General features: G+C 40.6%; 1 protein-coding gene across 2 annotated transcripts in view; it reads left to right on the top strand.

Annotated features, from left to right (window-relative positions):
- The window catches only part of VPS39 (VPS39 subunit of HOPS complex), a 29,120-nt gene extending 15,087 nt beyond the window's left edge, over window positions 1–14,033 (top strand). For both annotated transcript variants that reach the window (XM_083746696.1, XM_083746695.1), the window contains 15 exons: window positions 143–272; window positions 978–1,120; window positions 1,707–1,850; window positions 2,624–2,765; window positions 4,363–4,449; window positions 4,957–5,030; window positions 6,410–6,508; window positions 6,765–6,882; window positions 7,296–7,424; window positions 8,057–8,159; window positions 8,880–8,925; window positions 10,333–10,482; window positions 10,836–10,970; window positions 11,188–11,279; window positions 11,951–14,033. In XM_083746696.1, the coding sequence (XP_083602822.1) occupies window positions 143–272; window positions 978–1,120; window positions 1,707–1,850; window positions 2,624–2,765; window positions 4,363–4,449; window positions 4,957–5,030; window positions 6,410–6,508; window positions 6,765–6,882; window positions 7,296–7,424; window positions 8,057–8,159; window positions 8,880–8,925; window positions 10,333–10,482; window positions 10,836–10,970; window positions 11,188–11,279; window positions 11,951–12,026 (1,668 nt within the window). In that variant the 3' untranslated portion in view covers window positions 12,027–14,033. The remainder of the gene's footprint in view (window positions 1–142; window positions 273–977; window positions 1,121–1,706; window positions 1,851–2,623; window positions 2,766–4,362; window positions 4,450–4,956; window positions 5,031–6,409; window positions 6,509–6,764; window positions 6,883–7,295; window positions 7,425–8,056; window positions 8,160–8,879; window positions 8,926–10,332; window positions 10,483–10,835; window positions 10,971–11,187; window positions 11,280–11,950) is intronic.
- Window positions 14,034–19,408: the final 5,375 nt, after the last annotated feature.

The raw sequence follows: 19,408 nt of genomic DNA, 5'->3' as shown, positions 1-19,408 counted from the left end.
ACAATTTGCTTAAAACTGTGTGCTCATTTCAAGAGGCTTACAGCCTTTAAACTTAAGTATTTTCTTTTAAATACTGGAACTATCTTACATTCTTTAAAGAGTAACACTTCTTAAATATTTTGCCTGTTTTTGTACTTGTTAGGATATGAAGGATGACTCTGATACTGAAAAGCGACAACAAATCCACCATATTAAGAATCTGTATGCCTTCAACCTTTTCTGCCAAAAGCGCTTTGATGAATCCATGCAAGTCTTTGCCAAGCTTGGGACAGGTAAGTTAGTTGTGTAGCCTGGACTTAATAGATAGATAGGTATGGGAGATTGCTGTGACCTCTAAAGTCTTCAAAGCAGAATGGAAGCAGAATGATATTGCACTAGGTGGAATCCTAATGTCCACTGGAGAACGACCTCTCCTAAAACAGTTCATGTTGACCTCAAGATCACAACTAAAATGACATCTACTTAATGGCAAATTCACATGGCATTGAGCTGTGGTCACTGGTCAGACTGGAGGAAAGCAGCCTATGGCTAGATATCAGGAAATGTGTCCTAAAGTACCCATGTGGAAGGCCACTTGAAATTCTTATGCATGGCAAGTGTGAGGCTTCTGTTGTATGAGACATCCCTATAGCTCTGGTCCGACCAGATTGTATACTTTCAATCCATGTAGTAATAAACTCTCAAATCTTATATCTCTACCACTCTCAATGGAGCTACCATGGAAACATTTACATGGAAACATTTACCATCGTCTGTGAAAGCTGGCCATAAGAACAGTTGGCCAAGGGACCAGTTTGTTGATGGAAGCTGTGGAAATGTGAAATTTCCTGCCTTCCAACTTCCAGTTTGAGATCCTTCATATTGTTTATGGTAACTTGTAACTGGAAACTTGGTAGTATTGAGTTTGAAAACAGAATACACTTTGAAGTATAGTTTGATTTTTTTGTGACTTAACTGCAGTCATATATTTTGTTTAGATCCTACCCATGTCATGGGTCTCTATCCCGAACTGTTGCCAAGTGATTACAAGAAACAGCTCCAGTATCCCAACCCTGTTCCAGTTCTGTCTCCAGCAGAGCTGGAAAAAGCACACTTGGCACTTATAGACTACCTAACACAGGTAAGTGTTTAGCGCCTCCTTGAGCATCTTGTTTTTGGTAGTAGATGGTCATGTGACAGTTTTGACATTGCAGGACCTTCTGAAATTATTTTTCATGTGTTTTGTGCTTAGCAGCTATGGCCTCACCTAACATGTTAAAAGGAGGGTGTGAAGCATAATCTCTTGTACATATCAGAGCAGTCTCATGAAAAGGTTTCACGCTTAAAAAAGGCACATCGCCATGGGGTGGGTGGGATTCATTATCATACGCTGCATCAGCTCTTTCTTTGCTGTTCATATAGCACTGTCAGCATACGCAGTACTGGACAGAGTAAAAAACACATGAAAGGCATCTCCCTCTCTGCCCAGTGAGCATAAGTCTAAATGTTGACCATGTGCAGAGAGAAGGGGGAGGGGCTTCAAGGTTAACAGAATATTAGAAAAAGGAGAAGAATGGGAGAAGCCAGTACAACAAGAACTAACAAGCAAATGCAGGTTGTCTGAACCCATGTGGATAAAAAGGTTGCAGTCACATGCAGTTTTTCTCTGAGGTAATGTGGATGAGGTGTGGCATGACTTCACTTCTTTTGACTCTTAATTTCTGCAGAAAAGAAGTCAATTAGTGAAAAAGCTGAATGACTCAGACCATCAGTCCAGCACTTCTCCCCTCATGGAGGGGACTCCCACCATCAAATCAAAGAAGAAGCTGCTGCAGATCATTGATACCACTCTGTTGAAATGCTACCTCCATGTGAGTTCTCTGCATTTTCTGAAATACACATGCCTTCCTCAAACCAGGCATTTAGGGTTTTGATGTTGGAAACTCAGGACTAATAGTGGCAAGGGTTTAGATTGAGTTTAAGTCCCTCTTTAAGCCTAAAATACTAAAGGTGAAAACAGACACAGCACTTTGGGGCATCTGCACTTATCTCAGATCTTTCCTGGGTGCAATCTAAGCTGTGGTCAGTATCTTCTTTGAAACTCTTCACAGCTTAAATATATCCTGCTTGCCCTTAAATTGCACCAAGATTTTTAGAGGACATGAATATTCAGAGGAGAAATTAAATATATGATGGGTTTGTTTTGGTCATGCTGAATCTTAGTAACTGTCATTTGGTCTCTGTTGTTTGCCGTTGTTTGTTCTTAATAAGGCAATCTCTTACTAAACAAGAAAAGGAGCTGGTGGAATTGGTTGTCTGGTTGTTTGAGATACAAATCTGAATATGAAGGAAAGTGCCTGCATGATTTTTTTTTAGGAGGAGAGTAAATACCCTGGAATATTATTGTTTTCCCTTGCTTAATTTTTTTAAAAAAATAAAAAAATGGAATAGAAAGACTAACAAACTAGCTCTTTGCTAGTTTAAGCACATAAGTACATAGCCCTACTACATGTGAAGACTTGTTTTTAAATAAATACTTAGATTTGTGATAAGTATCTTCCTTTCCCTGGTTATAAATGCATGCCTCTTTTGGTTCATAGTAAACTGTTTCTGATTCCCTCAAATTGCTCCTCCTTACTGACAGACCAATGTGGCCCTAGTGGCACCACTGTTGCGACTGGAGAACAATCACTGCCACATAGAGGAAAGTGAGCATGTGCTCAAGAAAGCTCACAAATACAGCGAGCTGATCATACTGTATGAGAAGAAAGGTCTGCATGAGAAAGGTAAGTTTTGTGGGGTGGGAATCAATTGGTATGTAAGATAGACCTTGTAAATCTATCTGGCTAAGATCTATCCTGGCTAAAAGGTGCCCAAAAGTATTATTTAATGACCTCTGCCATTTGGATCACTTCAAAAAATGTAGCTTCTATATTGTTTGGGGCACGTTTTCCTAATGCCCCTAAGATGTGTTTTTATTTAGGTCAGTGATACCCGTGTAGCAGGTTGGACCTATGCATCATGTTATGGTCTCTCAGTTGTGGGGAGACACAGGGAGGGGCACCAGCATTTGAATGGATGGAACTGACAAGTAGGTTGCTAACACCAAGTTTCAGGATTTGAATATATTATTATTATTATTATTATTATTATTATTATTATTATTATTTACATTTGTTTGTTGCCTTTTACCAAAAAAAGTGAGTCTCAGGGTGACTTAAGATAAAATACAACTGATAAAAACAGTGGAAGCTGGGAAGGTAAAACAACAGATAATACAAAATATCTAAAATGCCCATCTAAAATAACATAATGTAAGTCCTAGCCACCCCACTAAAAGATGAACTCCGCCATAGAAGCCATAGTTATCAAAGGCCTGGGTGGATAAAAATAGATAATGATGGCATGAGGCTTTCTAGTATAAAGATACAGAGCTGTTATTTGAAGCCGGGGAGGGGTGGGGGTGGGCAGCTGCATTGAGGGGACCCTTTAGTTTGCAATCTCAACAGACCTTTTGTATTACACTATTTTAACTTTAATTGCAACTTTACAATATCAAATGGCTTCATAGGGCAAAGACAAAGCTACATCAAAAGGATACTCCTAATGCTGTGAATTTTATCTTTTTGTGCTGTTCATGTTTCTCTTTCAATTAACTCTTACTGGATAGCCATTCTACTGCTGCTGCTACGCTCTTCTGTTAGGGAACTGGTTTTAGGGCATTTTGTTTCCCAATACTTCCATATCCAGGGCAGAACAGCATAGGGAATGGCGGACAAATAAATTCCCAGAGGCAGGGGAGAAAAGAAAGAGGAAGCATGCAAGAAGCTGTCATAGTAGCATATGTTACGTTACAGACATGTGGATGTTCATAATAGAATTCAAAGTACTGTCTTGACCTTTTGCTCAAGAGTGAGCAGACTCCTGGCCTGTTGGATCTAGTTTGTCCAGCATCCAGATTCTGGTGCAAACCACATACAGACAGGATTAAAGAATAGATTCCATTCTGAGCCTGAAAACTTGTTTTCAGTGCTGGAATTGAGGTGAACTTGCTGTCTTTTCACACAAAAGTCCAATACTACTTAGTTTTCTTCATTTCGCCAGTCTAATTTAGGTGGGGAAAGTCATTTTGTTGCTGCTGTAAACAATCGGGACTCAGAAATTCTTGCCACATGACTGCAAAGCACCCAGAGATTTACCAGTAGATCCCAATCTACCTTCATGCTCATCTCTACCAAACAATATTGTGTGTGTTTATGTAGGAGAAGACTGCTTCTGGTTTGTCAGGGCACAAAACACACAATTCTTCATATTAACTGAGGAGCCTTGGTCATGGGTAACTAAAGGAAAATCCCAATAGGTCTTTCTTCTGTTTTTCTGCAGCTTTGCAGGTGCTAGTGGATCAGTCAAAGAAAGCTAACTCCCCCTTGAAGGGCCATGAGAGGACCGTGCAGTATTTGCAACATTTGGGTGAGTGCAGATGAATATATCTTCTGTTTTCACATCTTGTCCTACCTTTCCATGGAACAAATACAGTAGATTGTGGTGGCTCACAAAAGACAAATGGGAAAAAAAACACCCCACACTCCAAAATAATTCACAGAATGAATCGGTTATGAATCAGTTTCATAAATTTGGTTGACCATACAGTAAAAGTATGAAAACCTGTGGACATCAGTCAACTTAGCCCAAAATTTTAAGTGAAGTGGGTTCTCTTGATCTCCCTGAGATGGAGCTTAAGTCTGATAGGCTTCTTTGGGAGCAGCATTAGAAATTATGGTGGCATTAACAGTCATGTCCTAATATTCAGAGAAAGGCATCCCAGCAGGGTAATTTTTCCCTAAAAGGCTCAAGGTGGCTTGTAAAAAGTGCCTTTAAAAAAAAAAATCAAAAAGTAATGGCTCTAGTTGTCATTTACGCCTTACTCTATAGCTTGCAGTCTAGTTCAATTCCATTTTGCTTTGTTTCTTATTCTAGGCACAGACAACTTGAACTTAATATTCTCCTATTCTGTTTGGGTACTTAGAGACTTTCCTGAAGATGGATTGAAAGTAAGCACACTTGGTCACATTTGAAAATAAAGGTGGAGAGAATTAGGGTGTGCCTACTGACTGCACCGATAGTAAAGCAAATAATATTAGGCAGGTCCTTCTAATATTTTGCTTGCTTAGTTCACACTCATAAGGCTATTATAATTTTAAATAAAGGGCTGCTTTAAGTGTTCTGGGTCCACACAAAGACCCTTATAAATTGCTCTAAATAGTAGCTTTTCCTGTGTGGCTATATACAGCCTCTCTCACATAGATTTGTAAACACTGACCATTCTACCTCACGAGTTCCAAAAAGAAAGCTGCTGCATATACCATATTTACTCAAGTCTAATGCACCATCAAATCTAATGTGCACCTTAATTTTCAGAACCTTGAAACTAAAAAAACCTATTTGCTGGCAAATGTAAATCTGCCACTGAATCTAATGCACACCTTAATTTTCATAATTTGGCCAAAAAAAGGTGAGCGTTAGATTAGAGTAAATATGGTAATATCTACCATAACATGTTGACAGAAGCCACACTTACAAGTTAGCAATAACTCAGATTATCTGTTTGTATGCAGCAGCTTTGCAGTACTTGAAAAATGCATTTCCTTACTTTATTGAAAGCTTATCTCGCTTATCCTTACTTACCAGTAATGTCTAGAGTTGACTAATGAAAGCAAAAAGAAGCTGTGAAATGATATCTAGGGTACATCAAACCCACAATAGCTTTTTTATCCCAGTCACCGAAAGACAGGATGAAATTGGAAGCTCTGAGTGAGGTTTCATCAATACTTGAGTTGCATCAGTTCTCGTTGTTTGGTTTTAGAAGACAAGAATTGCCTGTTGCTGTGATGAATGTGGCCTGGTTTGCACAACCTGGTAAGTCAAACTATGACTTACCAAGGCCGCAAGCAGTTCTAGAGAAGAACTTCCAGTCAAGAACAAACCTTGACTACAGCTTGTGGTTAGGGCGGGGAGAGCTTAACCAAAAGTCCCAGTTCACATGACGTGCTAAGCCAAACCCTGGGTTAGTTCAGTGTGGCACAATAGTAGGACCAGGAAGAAGCAAAGTGGCTGCAAGTTCCTTTTCAGAACCTGGTCAATAAGTGGAGGTCATGAATGCATGCGATATCTCAGTTTAATAGGGACACTGGCTATAGAATGCTACTTGCTGATACAGAGAAATAGGGCAAGAGGTTTACCCGCAGTGTTCTGTGTTTGTATATTGTGCTTTCAGCTGGAGAAGGTTGAAGCTTAATTGCTGCTGCTCCTTCAGAAAGATATTGAGTGTCATTTTGGAGCTTGTGAATTGAAGTGTTTGACTTCCCTTGGAAAAAATGAGTGTAAATGTATAAAAATTAACTTTGTGAAATTCAACCTTTTTGACTGGCAGATATTCACAGAAGATCTTCCTGAAGTGGAATCCCTTCCTCGAAACAAAGTCCTCAGTTTCTTGATAGAGAACTTTAAAAACCTGGCTGTTCCGTACTTGGTAAGAACTCATGCTGTTACCTGCATGCCCTGTTCTGACTTCTAGGTCTATCTGACACAATTTTTGAAGGTGAGCAAATTATAAACATGTAGCAGTAGCTAATCCAGGATGTATGTAGCCGTTTTTGTAGGATTCCTCATTTATATGAAGAAAGAAAAAAGTGGCTTCTCTTGAACACATATTGAAATATTGATGGGAAGAGGCAGGGTCTTCTACGGTCAGCTGTCATACATGGACTGTGGACATGTATTTACAGGAACATATAATCCAAACCTGGGAAGAGGCTGGTTCAGAATTCCACAACTGCCTGATTCAGCTCTACTGTGAAAAAGTGCAAGGATTAATGAAGGAATATCTCAGCTCTTTTCCTCCAGGTATTTTCACCCCTGGTCTACTTCAGTGTGCCAAAATAAGAAACTATGGGACAAACTATGGAGAAGAGGTAGTTGAATAAAAGAATCGGAGGCAGCATGCTTCTGAATACCAGTTGCTGGCAATTGCAGGTGGGGAGAGAACTGTTGGATTGGCCACTGTGAGGACAGGAAGGTGGATTAGATGGACCTTTGTTTTTAAACACAAGGGTGATTCTGTAGATTGTAGACTGTAAGCAGCTACTGTTAGGTAATGTATCTCAGTTGTGCACTATTAGGAACATTATTAAATTTTACTTTGCATGAGATGTTCAGAAGCATCTTTGTTTCAGTGGGTCTCCTGTCTAATGGGAGTGGGACTTCAGATAACTTCATTTTATGGCTTCACATTTGCTGATGCTAACCATCTGTTTCAGATAAACCACCGGTGGCAGCTGGAGAAGAGGAGGGGGAACTCGGAGAGTATCGGCAAAAACTTCTTTTTTTCCTTGAGACTTCCAGTTGCTACAATGCTGAGCAGCTCATCAGTGACTTCCCCTTTGATGGTAAGAGATGGTGCAGTCATATTGATCTCCTTCATTGCTGGGGGCAATTAGCTATAGTTATTGCAGTGGAATCATATTTTTCTTTAGTCCTTTTAAAAAATTTTAAAGACATTTTAAGTGCTGGAAAAGAGAATGTAGCAGTTATCCATGTCTTAGTAATGTAAAGGGATTTCCCCTTATTATTATTAAATTTTATATTGGCACCCGCTCCATCCTCCCAAAGGAGCCTAGGGCAGCATGTCTGTTTTGGCCTATGGTGGAAGAGATGCTGCATAATGGCCCATTATAAATACATCTGATACTGTTGATAGAGGACAATTGACTGTTTTATGTGAAGAACAATGTTTACAATGCTCACTGTTTGGTTGAAAAACTATGGGTAACTGAAAAGCGGTGTACAGAGGAATAAAAACAACAACAACCAACAGTGTGATGCTACTGATTTCTAGAATAAACTGAGCTCTTCCTCTCCCTTCTGTCCAGGTATTGTAACAAAAGATGATCTTCCTCTGCTACCTAGTTTGCTCTTGTCCTCTTACTCATTTTCATGACAAATTCCCATAGCCAACTTTGCAGAATTGTGTTGCTGTTGAAGGCAATAATAGCTACTTTTGTTCTACTCCTGCCTGCAGGCCTCCTAGAAGAACGTGCTCTGCTGCTGGGACGGATGGGAAATCATGAGCAAGCTCTCTTCATATATGTTCACATCCTGAAGGATACAAAAATGGCTGAAAAGTAAGTTTTTGCTTAACAGCAACACTTTGTTAGTTTTTAAAGAAGCAAACCAACTTAGTACGTTCTTACCTGTTTAAGTGGGAGGTGTATGTAGTCATTTCCCACCTTAATTTGTTCCCCTCTGCATCGGGGGTCACCAGCCTTTGTGGCACATCTGCAAACTAGAGGAACTGTTGCAGGCACCACACACACATTGCAGCCTATTGGAAAGGAAATGAGCCTAATTTGAACAAATGAATGGTGGGGAAGAGAGCCTTGAGTGTCTTAATTGTAATTAGCAAAGGGGTCCTAGTAGCCAGTTCATTAACAGTCTTAAGAACATAAGAAATTAGCAGGTGCACTTACCAAGCGACCCTGGTTTGTTTGTTTTGTTGCATAGACATATGATTCATTGTGCAAATATGTATGCATAAATATGGCATAGAAAAATGTTTTAATCCTGGAAAGTATTTTTCTTTCTTACATATGATCGGACCTTTTTAACATTTTAATTTGCAAACTGAGAAATCAGTTTAAATGCCTTTCCAGTTGATAGGCATCCATCTGCCTTGGGAGACCGTGGAAGAGTTTGCCTTTGGGGGTAAAGTCAAACTATTGGTGGAAGGTTGCAGCACAGTACTCACTGATAATTGTAGGGTAATAAGTCAAAATATGTAAATTTTAAAATAAGCTGGACTTCAAGGCCACTCTGAGTTTCCTGTGTATGCTGTTGTGTTTCAGTTACTGTCACAAACACTACGACAAAAGCAAAGATGGCAGCAAAGATGTGAGTAGCTTATTTTCTGTTATCTTGGAGTTTACAAAACACGCTTCCCTTAATTATCCTGTTTCTGTTCCATAGTTTGTAGCATCAACAAATTTCATGGCAGGTAATTGGAGTGAGTAAAAGATTTTATGCCCAAAACAAATGAGCTTGCAAGACTTGAAATTTTATAAGTATTCAAGTCATTTAAATACTCGGGTGTTTCTCGGTGTGTGTGTGCAAATCAAGTAATCTCTTATTTCCAAGCAAATTGCTTTGGAAAATATATTGTTGTATTTGAAGCAACTTTGCACCCTGCAGCGGTGAGTGGGGCTCATTGCCAAGGCCATCATTTCTCCCCTGGTGGAGGAGCTTCATCTGCCTTGGCTTCCTAGCATTATATTGCTACAAAACTTGTTTCAGGCAGTTACCGCACAGGCGTGACTGAGCTTGTGCGGTTTCAGTTGTCCAGCCTCACACAAAAGGCACCCTTTCTACCCATTAATCACAGTTGTGTGTGAGGTGGGAAAAGGAGTCGTGGCTTGGGCAGCAGGAGGCTATGTAGCTAACAGAGGATTAAATGGAGGGTGGAGCAGGGCTACTAGCCACAATGGCTGTGCTCTGGCTCCATGGTCGGAGGTACTACAGTGGAATCTCAGGTTGCGGACGTAATCCGTGACAGAGGCATGTACGCAACCCGCAGCGTTCGCATCCTGAAGTGCAGGTCTGCGCAGGTGCAGTCGCGATTTGGCGCTTCTGCACAAAGCACAATTTAGCTCTTCTGCGCATGCGTGAGAGGCGAAACCTGGAAGTAACCTATTCCGGTATTTCCGGGTTTCCCGCGGTCCGCAACCTGAAAACATGTAACCTGAAGCGTCTGTAACATGAGGTATGAATGTAATGCTTCCGAGTACCAGCTGAACAGGAGGGGAGAGCACTCTTGTGCTCAATTTCTGCTTGTGGGTCTCCCACGGATCTGGTTGGACACTGTAAGAACAGGATGCTGGACCTGATGGGCAGGCTCTTACGTTTTTACAAGGAAATAGGTGTGTTTGCACGCTCACACATTTATGTCTGCTACTTAATTTTACCTTTGTACAGTAGGATTGTTTCTACACGTATGCATTGCACTGTACCTTCCATTGCAGGCATAAATACCTAAGGGTGTTGCAATATACTAATTAGTGCATTTCTTTCGCAGATAAAGATCAGCTTTAACTTCTGAAATAAATGGGAAACACTTTTCCCAGGAGCGCTGTGGACTCTTGTTCATGCCATTTGAGCAAGAGCTTATATAAAGCTGTAAATACTTCTTGGTCAAGATAAGAGTTTTGTTATAAGATGGCACTGTCTCTGTCCTGTAGTGGCATACTTAGTCCCAGACATTTTGGAGTGGATTTTAAATACAGTGGTTTGCTTTGTGTCAAACAGGTATACTTGTCTCTTCTCTGGATGTACCTCTCACCACCTAGTGTTCACTGCTTGGGACCAATCAAGATGAAACTATTGGAGCCTCAAGCCAATCTCCAGGCTGCATTACAGGTTTTGGAACTTCATCACAGCAAGTTGGACACTACCAAAGTAAGGATTATTATTTTTTAATTAAGCACACCGCATTGTGGAATGGAGTAGATATGATGCAAGAAACCTCTATTGCATATTGCATTAAAATGAACTAGCTTTTGTGTTTGAATACCCCTTTTTCTTCCACAGGCTGCTTGAAGGGCCACTTCCTTTGCAAAGAAAATTAAGCTGTATCCAGAGAATTTGTTTTTTTTAAAGAGCTAACGTACACGTAACTTGTGAATTTATTTATACCAAATTTTGCAAGATATATTCCTCCCCCCGCCCATACAACCATGAAAAGTTGGAATACTGGAACTGTATTTTGGAAGAATCCTAACATATTAATTTCCCCTTGGTTGTATCTGTAGGCAATAAACCTCCTCCCAGCAAATACTCAAATTAGCGAGATTCGAATCTTCCTGGAAAAAGTCCTTGAAGAAAATGCCCAGAAGAAAAGATTCAGTCAAGTACTAAAAAACCTTCTCCATGCTGAATTCCTGAGAGTATGTTGTTCATGTTACTTCTCCATATTTATCAAAGGGAATGTTTAAAGCAAATGTTGGGCTGTTGTATGTGAGGGGGTTGTTTGGTAGAGTAATTGGTAAATTGTAATACCAAAAAACAGCAACAATAATTAGTTTAACTGTTATGAAGGTAATTTTCATATTTCTTCAGGGTTTGAGGGAATGTTCTATTCTATTTGTTCTTATTTTGCCATAGGTACAGGAGGAACGGATTTTACACCAGCAAGTGAAATGTATAATCACAGAGGAAAAACTTTGCAATGTGTGTAAAAAGAAGATTGGAAATAGGTATGTGGAAATTGCTACTCAGTCTGATTTTTTGCACAATTTTTGTGGAAGAGCAGCAGTGGGCTAGGATGCCTGCCAATGTATTCTTAGAGTGTACAGTTAATTCTCTGACAATGCACTCCTAAGCATGTTTATTCAGAAGAAAGAACCGCTAGATTCAATGAGAATTCTTCCCTGCTAAGTGGGTATCAGGAGGGGGGGGCATGGTGGTGGAATTCACTTGGCTTGCCTCTTAGTGTGAACTTTTCTGAATCAAATAAGTGAACTGACATAGTTCTCCTTTGGAATTCATGCTTATTCAACATTTGTGATACTGTTCTCCAAAAAGGATGCACAAAAATGCATCATGGAAACTACTACATGTCTTTGGTTTTTGGAATTTTTGAAAATATCTTTTAAGTCTTGCCAAACAATAGATAAGCCACCTACTAGCAAGAAGGGAAGGAAACATGCACACGCTGCTACAGGAACACAAAGGAAACAAAACACTAAGAACTGCAGAGAGAAAGGCTGGTTGAGATGTGACCTTTCAAAAAGTATAGATTTTTGTAAAGAGGAGCCTTTTCTGTGTCCTTCTAAAGATAACTAAACCAAGTGGCGTTTTTAATATTATTTTAAAATTATTAAGATAACCAGGTAACTTGATGCACCGATCTCTTCTCTTCCTATAGTGCCTTCGCCCGCTATCCTAATGCAATAGTCGTGCATTATTTCTGTTCCAAAGAAGTGAGTGCAGCAGACACCTGAAATGATTGTCATGTGGACTGCAGAAGCCATGGCGCTTACCTGGAAGGAAAGCGAAGAGAATTGGAGGCATTGGAGAAGTTGGAGGAATCTTCTGAGGCATGTTGCTTACAAACAACTCGAGCCCCACGCCGCTTTACCAGATGACTCGCCATGTAATCTGCCAATGCTGGCATAGTAGGGGAAACTGGCATCTAACTATTATTTTATATACTTGGCATCAGGTTAGCCTCAGAGCACTTCAGCATGAGGAAGAATGAAAGCTAAATAGCAACGAGATGCCATCACACTCCAGTTTTTGTAGCAGTTCTCGTTCCAAGGAAGACCCAAGTCAAATTGTCAAGTCAAGCAAGGCAAAAATGCATTTTGTGTTGGATTCTGTATTCTGATCATAGTTGGGGAAAATTTTATGATTGTTTCATCAGCATTACATTGAGATCCACTTTTATCAGTCATTTGGAGGCAGGCACTTCCAGAGAGGCTGTACCTAGATTTCCTTACTGCTAATGTTGTATATAAATAGGCATTGGCCATCGAACCTTATCATTTGTATTTGGGAGTGGGTATCACCACTGATATAAAAGTTCCAAGGGAACTAGTCTAATAACAATATGATCAGAACTGGAAAATGTGTATTTTTTGTTTTGTTTTTTGAGAAGCATGTAAATATGAATGAGCATAATATTTGCACTGTGTATAGTCACTTCGATTATGAGTAGAATGAAAAGTGACATTGATTTTTCTGAAGGGAGGGGGAAGTAGCATCTGCACTTGTACCAAAAAGTTAAAGGGGCAACTTCTTTAAAAATCAGATTTCAAAGTGGGTGTGTGTTTTATATTGAGCACCTGGTCTACACTTTGGAGTCACTATTGTGTTGAAGTGGTTAAGTCTTCATGAATACTCCAGCTTTTGAGTAATGCAGACACTTCCATTGCAGTATTTTTAATTCCCTATTATGTTCCCACTGGTGCTCCTCTGTAGCTTTGTTGTATCCTCATTGCTGTGATACTGAGAAATCCTGGGCCCTTGCAGGTTGTAATGTTACTGTCCTAACATTATTTTTAAAAGCCTAATCTTTTATGAAGGTGATAAAGATGAATTTGAGAGGTCAGCAGCAGATGAACAAAGGCTTGTGATAGGAGCAATTGGTTCAGAGGATCTGAATGGGGAAGTTATCTCAACATCCCATAACAGCTATTTATTATTTTTTAGTTTTTTGTGACTGTAATCATTCAGTGATTTATAGTTTTTGGCAGAAAGTCACCATAGTTGAGGAAATAAAAGTTAAGGAAAAGCCTTTCTATGCTGTTTTGATTTCACTACGTGCTTGGTAAGATCCTAAGATGAATGAAACACTAGGATAAATTTAGTGCGTAATTTGATCTGCAGCAAAACAGCTTGGCCTTTTTTAGGAGCTGCTTCCCTGGCTACCTTAAGTACACTGTCCAGTGAAGTCTATCCTCAATGTCACATCTATTTCTGTGTTATGTGCAGTGAATACCAACTGTGTCTTACTGCTGGGTTTGGGATTTGTTCTTCTGCTAAGATTAAACTGATTTTTGGTACTTTGTTCCCTTAAATCCATAGAGTGTCAGTGCATTATGTTTGTTGCTTTTGTTCAGCTTCCTAGACTAGACAGGTACTGCAGGTGAAGACTACACAAGATATTAATATGTAAAGGACAGCAAAATGAAGTGTTTACATAGAAATTATTATTTGTGCAGTCCATTCTGACACAGATTAATGATATGTCTGCTGCCAGTAAAGCCGCATGCTCCACTGAGGCACCTCAAGTGTACTTTTCTCCTTTTATGTGCCTCGATTCAGCTTCATTGCATACCTTCTGCAGAGAAGTGGCTTACGCTATAATTGCCTGCTGGTAGCCTTGCACAGTGTCTGGGATTCACTAACTGTACAACAGGTTAATTTGAAGCAATAAATTATTATAAATATTTGGGAAACCTGCATATTCTTTCCCCCCTTAAAATAAAATTTTATATTGTACTTCCTTTTCAGACTTAGCTGTGTGTAGTCTCAAACATTAATTCTTGTCATTAAAGGTTTTTTATACAGGTTGTGTGATTCAGACAAAGGATGTTGCCAATCTAGTTCCCAAAGGTGAGGTGCAGTTGCTGCACTACAGAATTGTTGCTGTTCAAACCTGAACCACAGGATCTACCTGTATTATGACATTCAGGTTTTTTAATCATGCTGTGCTATTATTTCAGAAGCTGTTCACATTTAGCCTACATTTTCAAGTATGGCCTTTAAACAATATTTTGCTGATCTGTGGAAACACAAGTTGGAAAAGTTCTTAAAATGATAACAGATTTTCATGTAGATAATGCAGGGTTAGAAGTAGTAAATAAAGCTTTCCAGAGGACAGTTATTTTAATTGATTCTTTCTCAAGCAGTTCCACTGATCATTTAATAGGTCTACCCAGGAGTAGTCAGGCAGTGGTGTGCAAAGTATTTAGGTTTCCATTGTCCTGAGCATTCAAGATGTGTTACTGTAGTGTAAGAGTCATGACCTTTCTCTGGGGTAGTTTGTCCACCTTTGGTCCCCACTTTGCACTCCGCTTTCACCTGTGGCTCCTAGGAGCTGTCAGCATGTGACACACCACACCCCAGGAACAGCTTTGACTGGTCAGCTAAACCAGGTGAGAGTAACTGATGGGTCTCCGACCCTTGGTGAGTTAAGACAGGTTCTGGCAAATTGAGTGGACGAGACCTATAGTGGGTCCCAACAGTCCAAAAGGCAGTTTCTGCATGTGCTGTAGAGGGGCAGACGGGGCTTGTCCACCTAGGAAGGTAGGCCATCTAGAAGGAAAACTCTGATCCTAAGCCTCTGCTACCTAGCACAACATCTCCAGGAGAAGAAAAGGCTAAGGAGTAAACCCTACACAAATATGGAGTGGAGTTCCCTAAGATGGTTGGATGGCACCTTGTACGCCTCCTTCCAGTAACTCCTGCAGCCAACTTGTGCCACATCAGCAAGGCTGAGAATGAGGTATTGTCATTTGAGCAGCCCAGGACCTCCATCACACTGCCCAGGTTTGCATCCCAGGGAGGTAAATTTATCCCCAGAGGCACATCCCATTATCTCTCAAGACAGACAGATGCCAACAGTGACATGGAAAGAAATTAGCTCTAATTCTTTTTAGAGATTGAGCATATGCTTAAAGAATGTAGATGTGTAAACAATCCTTACAACCCCATCAGCAAAATAACATGTGGACTGTAGTAAGGCAACTACCTCAGGCTCAGGCTCTTGGTATCCTATAAAGAGGTGAACAAACTGGAACTTGGAGGTGTGTTCTCATGACCACTATTCTAATGTAAAAATATCCAGTTTTTGCAATTATTTCAAAAATCCCTGCATTTTAAATTTATTTTTGGTTTCACATTCCACAGGACATTGGAATGCTAACTAAAGAAATTTCATAATCTCTGCCATAAATGGTTTTCCCAGAACACTGATACATGATTATTGAGCTGTACCATTTTTAAATCAAATAAGCAAAACAGATCAATCTAAACATTTATGTTCACTATCTACAAGTACTGATTTAAGAAATATAGATTGTATTCAATGTGTAATATTAAGTGGGTTGTTGTCTTAGCACAAGGTTTTCCTTGCACAACTAAACAGTCTTCCCATATATGCCCTCTAAATTTGGGAGTTCCTCTCAATCCTCCAGAATAGATTTGGGGATGGTAGGCATGAAATCCTGTTGTGCTAGCATTAATCCTTGCACTAGCGTTAACTGTTTAGTCTGCCCCATGCAACAACGTGTCAATATGACTCAATATTTGGAAACGTTATTTCCAATGAAGACACATTTGAATTGTCTCCTCTACAGTGGTTTAAAATGGATCATTAGACAAAATAAATAGCTCAGGGTCAGGATTGCCATACGTCCGGAATTTCCCAGACATATCCGGAATACTGCAGCCACAAGCAGTGTCTGGGCAAAAATCGACGAAATATCTGGACGTATAGCAGTGTTGTTTTTGCTGATTTTCCTCTGAAATAGCTCAAAAACATCCAATTTCTTTGTGAATTAATTGTAGAAGAGAAATGTTGTTGTTGTTTAGTCGTTTAGTCGTGTCCGACTCTTCATGACCCCATGGACCAGAGAACGCCAGGCACCTCTGTCCTCCACTGCCTCCCGCAGTTTGCTCAAACTCATGCTGGTAACCTTGAAAACACTATCCAACCATCTCGTCCTCTGCCGTCCCCTTCTCCTTGTGCCCTCCATCTTTCCCAACATCAGGGTCTTCTCCAGGGAGTCTTCTCATGAGGTGGCCAAAGTACTGGAGCCTCAGCTTCACAATCTGTCCTTCCAGTGAGCACTCAGGGTTGATTTCCTTCAGTATGGAGAGGTTTGATCTTCTTGCAGTCCATGGGACTCTCAAGAGTCTCCTCCAGCACCATAATTCAAAAGCATCAATTCTTCGGCGATCAGCCTTCTTTATGGTCCAGCTCTCACTTCCATACATCACTACTGGGAAAACCATAGCTTTAACTATACGAACCTTTGTTGGCAAGGTGATGTCTCTACTTCTCAAGATGCTGTCTAGGCCTGTCATTGCCCTTCTCCCAAGAAGCAGGCGTCTTTTAATTTCGTGGCTGCTGTCACCATCTGCAGTGATCATTGAGCCCAAGAAAGTAAAATCTCTCACTACCTCCATTTCTTCCCCTTCTATTTGCCAGGAGGTGATGGGACCAGTGGCCATGATCTTCGTTTTTTTGATGTTGAGCTTCAGACCATATTTTGCGCTCTCCTCTTTCACCCTCATTAAAAGGTTCTTTAATTCCTCCTCACTTTCTGCCATCAAGGTTGTGTCATCTGCATATCTGAGGTTGTTGATATTTCTTCCGGCAATCTTAATTCCGGCTAGGGATTCATCCAGCCCAGCCTTTCGCATGATGAATTCTGCATATAAGTTAAATAAGCAGGGAGACAAAATACAGCCTTGTCGTACTCCTTTCCCAATTTTGAACCAATCAGTTGTTCCATATCCAGTTCTAACTGTAGCTTCTTGTCCCACATAGAGATTTCTCAGGAGACAGATGAGGTGATCTGGCACTCCCATTTCTTTAAGAACTTGCCATAGTTTGCCGTGGTCGACACAGTCAAAAGCTTTTGCATAGTCAATGAAGCAGAAGTAGATGTCTTTCTGGAACTCTCTAGCTTTCTCCATAATCCAGCGCATGTTTGCAATTTGGTCTCTGGTTCCTCTGCCTCTTCTAAATCCAGCTTGCACTTCTGGGAGTTCTCGGTCCACATACTGCTTGAGCCTTCCTTGTAGAATTTGAAGCATAACCTTGCTAGCGTGTGAAATGAGTGCAATTGTGCGGTAGTTGGAGCATTCTTTGGCACTGCCCTTCTTTGGGATTGGGATGTAGACTGATCTTCTCCAATCCTCTGGCCACTGCTGAGTTTTCCAAACTTGCTGGCATATTGAGTGTAGCACCTTAACAGCATCATCTTTTAAAATTTTAAATAGTTCAGCTGGAATGCCATCACTTCCACTGGCCTTGTTATTTGCAGTGCTTTCTAAGGCCCATTTGACTTCACTTTCCAGGATGTCTGGCTCAAGGTCAGCAACCACACTACCTGGGGTATACGAGACATCCATTTCTTTCTGGTATAATTCCTCTGTGTATTCTTGCCACCTCTTCTTGATGTCTTCTGCTTCTGTTAGGTCCTTTCCACTTTTGTCCTTTATTGTGGAAATCTTTGTACGAAATGTTCCTTTCATATCTCCAATTTTCTTGAACAGATCTCTGGTTCTTCCCATTCTATTGCTTTCCTCTATTTCTTTGCATTGCTCGTTTAAGAAGGTCTTCTTGTCTCTCCTTGCTATTCTTTGGAAATCTGCATTCAATTTCCTGTATCTTTCACCACCTCCCTCGCATTTTGCTTGCCTTCTCTCCCCCGCTATTTGTAAGGCCTCATTGGACAGCCACTTTGCTTTCTTGCATTTCCTTTTCATTGGGATGGTTTTCGTTGCTGCCTCCTGTATAATGTTACGAGCCTCCATCCATAGTTCTTGAGGCATTCTGTCCACCAAATCTAAATCCTTAAACCTGTTCCTCACTTCCACTGTGTATTCATAAGGGATTTGATTTAGATTGTATCTTACCGGCCCAGTGGTTTTTCCTACTTTCTTCAGTTTAAGCTTGAATTTTGCTATAAGAAGCTGATGATCTGAGCCACAGTCAGCTCCAGGTCTTGTTTTTGCTGACTGTATAGAGCTTCTCCATCTTTGGCTGCAGAGAATATAATCAATCTGATTTCGATGCTGCCCATCTGGTGATGTCCATGTGTAGAGTCGTCTCTTGTGTTGTTGGAAAAGCGTGTTTGTGATGACCAGCTTGTTCTCTTGACAGAACTCTATTAGCCTTTGCCCTGCTTCGTTTTGATCTCCAAGGCCAAACTTGCCAGTTGTTCCTTTTATCTCTTGACTCCCTACTTTAGCATTCCAATCCCCTATAATGAGAAGAACATCCTTCTTTGGTGTCACTTCTATAAGGTCTTGTAAGTCTTCATAGAATTGGTCAATTTCAGTTTCTTCAGCACAAGTAGTTGGTGCATAAACTTGGATTACTGTGATGTTAAAAGGTCTGCCTTGGATTCGTATCGAGATCATTCTATCATTTTTGAGATTGCATCCCAGTATAGCTTTCACCACTCTTTTGTTGACTATGAGGGCCACTCCATTTCTTTTATGGGTTTCTTGCCCACAGTAGTAGATATGATGGTCATCCGAACTGAATTCACCCATTCCCGTCCATTTTAGTTCACTGATGCCCAGGATGTCAATATTTATTCTTGCCATCTCATTTTTGACCACCTCCAACTTACCCAGGTTCATGGTTCTTACATTCCAGGTTCCTATGCAATATTTTTCTTTTCAGCATTGGACTTTCCTTTCGCTTCCAGGCATATCCGCAACTGAGCGTCCTTTCGGCTTTGGCCCAGCCGCTTCATCAGCTCTGGATCTACTTGTACTTGCCCTCCGCTCTTCCCCAGTAGCATGTTGGACGCCTTCCGACCTGAGGGGCTCATCTTCCAGCGTCATATCTTTTATATGCCTGTTGTCTTTGTCCATGGAGTTTTCTTGGCAGGGATACTGGAGTAGCTTGCCGGTTCCTCCTCCAGGTGGATCACGTTTGGTCAAAACTCTCCACTATGACCTGTTCATCTTGGGTGCCCTGCTCGGCATAGTTCATAGCTTCTCTGAGTTCTTCAAGCCCCTTCGCCACGGCAAGGCAGTGATCCATGAAGGGGAGAAGAGAAATACATACCACAAAAACTGAAAAAGTCTGAAAAGAGCAGGAGCATATGTTTCAGATCTATATCCTGCCTGTAGT

This window comes from Podarcis gaigeae (genome assembly GCF_964106915.1).
Source record: "Podarcis gaigeae genome assembly, chromosome: 1".
NCBI lineage: Eukaryota > Metazoa > Chordata > Lepidosauria > Squamata > Lacertidae > Podarcis > Podarcis gaigeae.
This window is presented reverse-complemented; position numbering and strand designations above follow the sequence as displayed.